Genomic DNA, 6,518 nt, shown 5'->3' with positions numbered 1-6,518 from the left:
GTTACTGGCTCTGAGGGGATGTTCCGTCACCTTGGGTTTGCTTAGAGTCACCTGGAAGAGGGCAGCGGGACAGCGGCTGTGTGCTGGGTTTGGGGGAGAGAAGGCCTCTGGGGCCCCTTGGGGGCCTCTGCTCATGCCCACACCCTCTGCTCAGCTGACGCGGGGTGCCCTAACTCCTGCTGAGGGCAGTGAAGGGGCGGGACTGCTCTACGCTGTGCTCCTTTGTTTTTTTGTTTTTTTCCATTTATCCTTTTCCCAGGTCATACTTAGCTGTTGCCTTTGGGCTGGGAAAAAAGCAGTTTAAATAAATAGTGATCATCCCATTACGCTGGCTGCAGTTTAAGTATTTGAGGAAGGGTGTTTGTTTTTATTTTACATGTTGATTTTTTTTTTCTCCTAAAAAGCCATGCCTCAGAAGGAAAACCTGATTTAGAACCATTTCTCCTTTTACTTTGATTTAATTTGGAAATAACTGGTTCTTTAGTCTGTTTTGTAAAAACAGCTTCGTGGTGAAGCACAGATGTAACTGTTAGAATGAATGAAAGCTGAAGATATGTTCTTCTCCCTACCCCCCACTCCCAGTTTTAAATGTATTAAATTTTCCAAAGTTCTGCTAGCCTTTTTTTTTTGTTTTACTAGTATTAATTTAGTTTCAGGTCTCCACTTTATATAATAAGAGCTCTTTTGACATGTTGATTATTTTAATCTCTTGTTCCTTGAAAATAATTTTCAATTATGAATTTAAAATAAAAAACAGGCAGTGACCAAAACCTCAATTGCCTCTAAGCGTCTGATTAGGTACCAGCATGGGGCTGACACCTGCTGCAAAGTGGGTCTGCACGGAGGAGAGACCTCCTCTGGGGGCTTCTCTGGCCCTGGGCCCAGCAGGGGCTCCCCTTGCCTCTGCTCCAGGCAAAGAGGCCCATCTCTGGACAGGCTTCCCTCAACACTCAGGAGACCGTCCCCCGCGGGAGAGTGGCCCCAGGGTTCACCCACGAGTCCTCAGAGAAGGAGCATTAGAGTTCATCGTGATAATCAGGGTTGGGCCCTGTGACCCAAACCCACACCCAGGCAACGCAAGTGGTTTCGGAAGTCTTGAGCAGGCTGTGACCTGCCGGACCCTCCAGGGGTCTCGGCTCGCTGGCAGATGTAGACGCCCTCTTTGGTGGGCAGCTTGGCCTGTGAACCACCACGGCAAGGACGCCTTGATGAAACTGCAGCTCTCGGCCCTGACCCAGACTCACCCAGCGGGTAACTGGCGGTGGCTAGGCTAGGAGGACCTAGCTGGCTAGGAGCTGAAGGACCACAGCGGGGGCGTCGCAGGGCAGTCCTGAGGCGCCATCAGCCTCCTTGCCGTCGCCGTCACTGCCTCGTGCGCGTCCTTCATGGACGAGCCTTGTCCCCGCCTCAGCACAGCCTCACCCGTAACGCCGCCTCCGGACGCCCACCCGCAGGACCTGCTGGCTCCCCAGGCCGCACGGCCTCCGCCCCGCTTCCTGCCTGGACGCCCTCGGGAGTCACCCTGCCCTCGAAGGGACACGGGAGGGACAGCCGCAGCCGCAGGCTTGACCGCACGGCACTGGTTCCCGGGTGCGCTGATCCATTTCAGTGACGGGATCTCCGAGGTGACGAAAAGAAGGCTGCGGGAAGAGACTGCCCCGCCCACACCGGCCTCGGTCCCGCCCACCGCGAGTTTCGGTCCCCGCCCCCAGCTGTTATTGGCTACCAACCCGGATGTCCCGTTCACTGGCGCATCTCAAGGAGGTGGGCGAGGAGCTTCTGGCAAAATCTCGCCGCTCATTGGTCCCTCTGCCCGTCAGTCATGCGGCGCGGGCCTCAGGAGGTGGGTCCGGCGGTTCCTGAACATGGCGGAAGGCGAAGGCTGGCGGGTAAGCTCCTTGGGCTCTGGGGGCCCGGGGACCCGAGTCTGCCGGTCGGAGCGGGCGGGCGGGCACCTGGTCCCCCGCTCACGCCCCCGTGCCCGCCCCCGCAGCCGCCGCGCCCGTGCGAGGCCTACCGCGCCGAGTGGGAGCTTTGCCGCAGCGCCGGGCACTTCCTGCGCCACTACTACGTCCACGGCGAGCGGCCGGCCTGCGGGCAGTGGCGGCGCGACCTGGCCAGCTGCCGCGAGTGGGAGGAGCGCCGCAGCGCCGAAGCCCAGGTGAGGCCCGGTGACCCGACCGGGCCCGCCGAGCCCCGGAAGGCCGGGAACCAGAGGCGCTGGGCGCGGGGGGCGGGCCTTGAACAGGGGGTTCGGGCACAGCCCTCCGCGTGTGCTTTGATTTGTATCATTCAAAGGTCAGTCTGACAGCCAGGCTGGGAGAGGGCGTGGTACAGGCACGGGAGACCAGTCAGGAGGGGCTCTTGGTCCATCCGTCCAGCAGACACTTCCCGCGTGGACGCTCTTGGACGTACAGCAGCAGTTAGAACACAATCTCTGCCCTCTTGGCTCCTACATCCTAGTCAGGGATACAGTGGTGCCCTGGAGCTGATGGGGGGAAGAGTGGAGCGGAACTGTGAGGGTGCAGAGCTCGCAGGACTGGCGAGTGTAAATGCCCAGTCCCTGAGCAGTGGAAGAGAAAGTTGGCGGGTCTATATGGCAAGAAATCAATAACCTTTATACACAGCTTGTAAAGATAGCTCTTATATATCAGTAAGATAAATGGATTTCACAATGAACTGGACAAAAGGCATAGAGAAGGGATTCACCCTGAAAGGACATCAAATGGCCTGATACACATTTAAAATGACAGTAAGTGGTTTCTGCCCAGCGAAACATCCACTGGGGTTTGGAGAGTCTGAGCACCTGGGCAGTGCTGGTGGAATGTGGGGTGTTTTGATTATCTAAATGTCAAATGCATGCCTTTTGATCTCAGAGTTTTACTCCTGGAAGTTTATCCTAGGGAGGTAATTGGGTGACAGTTGAAAGTTCACAAAGTGACCTGATGTCCAGTAGTAGACATTTGACCAGGTAACGAACATCTTCCCCACCGCAGAGTACTCCACAGCCGTTTAGTAACCTACCCACTTGTGGAAAGGTGCCCGCAGTATGTCATGTAATGAGGAAAGCAGGAGGTGCATCTGCCAGGAGGCGATTATTCCTTCTTTAGGCCAGCCTTGAGTGGACCTTCACCTCCGGGCTGGAGGTCTGCAGGGCTTCCACGTTTGCTTTGCATTTCTGGTTGCTCTTACACACCAACAGGTGGAGGAGGTGAAATTCTACATGTAAAGTGGCCATCACAGCACCTAGAAAACCCCGGGCCCCATCGAGGTTGTGACCTGCTGCCCCGAGGTTACTGGTGGGGGCAGCACCTGCTGTCAGTCGCTCTCTGCCCTCTTCCCTGCCTCTGGCCACGCTTTCAGGCTCACCTCTCCTCACGGCTCAGCCCCCAACCTTTCTCAGCTGGTGAAGCTGATCAGGTCAACTGAAAGCATCAGACCCTGGGGCCCAGAAGCACGCGCCCACACCATAGGTGTTCACGGTAGCTTGGAGGGGAGTGGTCTCAGCGTGTGCTGGGCTGCACATGTGGGTGGGTGCGTGTGGGGCTGCCCGTGACCCAGTCTCCTTTGCAGCGGTCCCTGTGTGAGAGCGAGCGGGCCAGAGTTCGGGCTGCACGTAAGCACGGCCTGGTGTGGGCACCCAGGCAGAGCCCCCCAGAAGACTGGCACCTCCCTCTGCCTGAGGACAAGGACGGGTGACCGACCCAAACAGTCCAGAGGCCCCTGGGAGCTTCCGCCTAGCGTGGGACACGGAGCCCTCACCTCCAGCCTCGCCTGCCCTGCCGTCAGCACCAGGCTCGGAGCCGGTCCACCCAGCATGCAGTGTCCCTGTGGGCAGCCGGGCAGGCCTGGGGACAGCGGCCCAGGAGGCTATCCCAAGGGCTAGGCTCCTCAGATGAACCCTCCAGGGGCAGCTCTGACCCGTAGGGACACCCGGGGGGGGTATCAGGCGGCCCCCCCACCCCCACCCCGGCCCTGCTCTGGTGACCACCACGCACCTCGGCCACAGTTCCCTCCTGCCACGGCCACTCACCACTCCTTCCCCCAGAATTTCACCCAGTCGTTTTTAGAAAACGTGGATTATATCAAAAGACATTTCACAGGTTTGATTCTAAATAGAGACTGTAAATTACATCCAGACTTTAATATTGAGTTAGACACAGGCGGTGTTAGAATTTTGTACGCTTACGTTCTTGTAGATGCTTTTAAAATACATATCCTTAAACCAAGAAGAACTCTCCTTCTTTAGAGGTCTCTTTCTTCTGCTGAAATGATGTAGCCTCTGGGGCCACATGGCCGGCCCGCTGCTGGGTGCTGTTGACCCGGCCTGCGGCATCTCGGCGCCTCCCCCTGGGCCCCAGGCAGGGCACAGGTGTGGCTCCACATCATGGAACCCGTTCTTGGGTGCAGAATAACCCACCCCTTCAGAAGGACATTCATTATTGGGTCCCCCCCGTGTGCCCCAGGAGTCCTCTGTGACTGTGAGCGGTGGGGGTGCGTGTACGGGACCCCTGGAGCAGAGGTGAGTATAAAGAAGGCGCAGGGTGCCCCCTCTGGCAACCAGGGCCCGTCAGCCGTGGCTGCAGCTCCGTCCACAGGCATTTCTGTGCGAGGAGAGGGAGGGACAGCTGGGTCCTCCCGGCTCTGAGACCCCTGTGGGGGGCTGTGTGCTGGGAACAGTGGCCACCTCCTGGTTCCTGGGATTTGTGCAGCGGGGTGCCAGCGCTGTGAGGAGCCCCACGCCTGCTCGGATGCTGAGCGTGTCTCCAGTGCAGGGGGGCATGCCTGTATCACGCGTGTCCGAGACAGACATGTGGCCTCCGTCCCGCTGAGTTCAGGGGACGGACACGGACATTCAGGCGTCAGCCGTGAAGACTGAAACGGGCAGCGTCTTTCACACTCGGGACAGAGCCCACGGTGACGAGCCGTGTGGGTGGCGACCCAGTGCAGCGTGGGCTCAGGGATGCTGGCAGTTCTGGGGCCAGGGTCAGAGCGCCACCCTGGGGAGCCTGTGATACGAGGACTCATGGCAGGGCAGCCGGGCGGGGAGCGTGACCTGCTCGGGCAGCACTGCGGGTCTCTGGTGCCGGTGAGACTGGCTGTGAGACGTGACTAGGGAACTGCGCTCGGCACCCCCCTACCAACCTCCAGCCTCCTGTCAGCCTCTCGTCACCTCCAAATAAAAGGCTGAGGCAAAACAGTTGGCCATGACCTACTCACTTGATTGTCCAACCTCAGCGAGGAAAGCTACAGGCTTGAAAAGCACCTGTGAGGGGTGGGGTGCTGGGGAAGGCTCTGAGTGTAGCCCTGTCCAAGTAGGCTGGAGGCTTGCAAGGCCGAGGGGCCAGGGCTGACGAGGCCAGGGCGGGCAGCCAGGGTCCTCTAGGCCTGTGCACAAGCAGAGTGCTCACTCAGATGAAGCGCCCCCTGGCGTGCCTGCCCTGAGGTGGGCCTCCGCCTACACGGACCCTCACTGCTGGGCTGCTTCATGCCCCCCACCCAGTTCCTCTGGAGGAGGCCTACCCCCTGCTGCTCTGTGCATACTAAGTCACGTCAGTGGTGTCCGACTCTTTGTGACCCCAAGGACTGCAGCCCACCAGGCTCCTCTGTCCGTGGGGTTCTCCAGGTAAGAGTACTGAAGTGGGTTGCCACACTCTCCTCCAGGGGCTCTTCCTGACCCAGGGATCAAAACTGCATCTCCCATGGCTCCTGCGTTGCAGGCCGGTTCTTTCCCACTGAGCCACCAGGGGGAGCCCCAACCCCTGCTACTGAGCATGACTCTATCTGGAAGTTGGTCTTTAAAGGGCTGATTAAGGTGAAACTGGATCCCTTGAGTGAGTCAGTCATGTCCGAATCTTTGCGACCCCATAGACTATACAGCCCATGGAATTCTCCAGCCCAGAATACTGGAGTGGGGAGCCGTTCTGTTCTCCAGGGGATCTTCCCAACCCAGGGATCGAACCCAGGTCTCCTGCATTGCAGGCAGATTCTTTACCACCTGGGCCAGAGGGGAAGCCCAGGGTCGCGGGGGCAGGCCCTAACGCAGTGACCGGCATCCTTACAAGAAATCAAGGCATGGAACGACCACACGGGGACACAAAATGATGGCCGTCTGCACGCCAGGGAGAGCGGCCTCGGAAGGCACCAGCCCTGCCCACACCTGCACCTGGGGATGTCCAGCCCTGGAACTGAGAGAAATAAATGTCCACTGTCTCAGCCCTTTGGTCTGTGGTGTCTGTTCTGCTGCCGACCTTACTCACGCCTCCCCTGCCCCACACCGAGTGGCCTCGGCCGGGTCAGGTGTCAGCCACCCTGGGGGACACACCGCCTTACCAGTGGGTCCCTGTCCTTGACACTCTCCTTGGCACCCCTCTGCCCCCCAGCTTAAAGCCCAGAGCTGGCCCTGCCTCTCTTCAGGGCGCATGCCCTTCACCTCCACCCCTGTGGCCACTGCCTCTTGCCAGCAGCTTCTGCCCCTTCCTGGTCACTGGAGGGAAGCAGTCAGCGTGGGGGCCTTC

At 59.1% G+C, this 6,518-nt stretch overlaps 1 protein-coding gene across 3 annotated transcripts; it reads left to right on the top strand.

The window, feature by feature from the left end:
• The first annotated feature begins 91 nt into the window (after window positions 1–91).
• C17H22orf39 (chromosome 17 C22orf39 homolog) lies at window positions 92–6,216 on the top strand. Of its 3 annotated transcripts, none has more exons than XM_061385697.1 (3): window positions 92–1,889; window positions 1,994–2,161; window positions 5,983–6,216. In XM_061385697.1, the coding sequence occupies exons 1-3, from the start codon at window positions 1,386–1,388 to the stop codon at window positions 6,103–6,105; spliced, it is 795 nt and encodes a 264-aa protein (XP_061241681.1). In that variant the 5' UTR covers window positions 92–1,385; the 3' UTR covers window positions 6,106–6,216. The 3 variants fall into 3 exon arrangements, with proteins under 3 accessions (XP_061241681.1, XP_061241679.1, XP_061241680.1); XM_061385695.1 differs by having other exon boundaries at window positions 5,872–6,216; XM_061385696.1 differs by having other exon boundaries at window positions 3,574–6,216.
• The last annotated feature ends 302 nt before the right edge of the window (window positions 6,217–6,518 follow it).

Source organism: Bos javanicus, chromosome 17 (assembly GCF_032452875.1).
Source record: "Bos javanicus breed banteng chromosome 17, ARS-OSU_banteng_1.0, whole genome shotgun sequence".
Taxonomy (NCBI): Eukaryota; Metazoa; Chordata; class Mammalia; order Artiodactyla; family Bovidae; genus Bos; species Bos javanicus.
The sequence above is the reverse complement of the archived record's forward strand: the minus strand, read 5'-3'. Positions and strand labels throughout refer to the sequence as shown.

What these genes read in the sequence shown, in the direction of transcription:
- C17H22orf39 (XM_061385695.1), top strand. Translation starts at nt 1,386, where the DNA reads ATGGACGAGCCTTGTCCCCGCCTCAGCACAGCCTCACCCGTAACGCCG. An exon ending in CGGAAGGCGAAGGCTGGCGG is followed by an intron (nt 1,890 to 1,993) that starts GTAAGCTCCTTG and finishes CCGCCCCCGCAG; the next exon opens with CCGCCGCGCCCGTGCGAGGC. An exon ending in GCCGCAGCGCCGAAGCCCAG is followed by an intron (nt 2,162 to 5,871) that starts GTGAGGCCCGGT and finishes GCGACCCCATAG; the next exon opens with ACTATACAGCCCATGGAATT.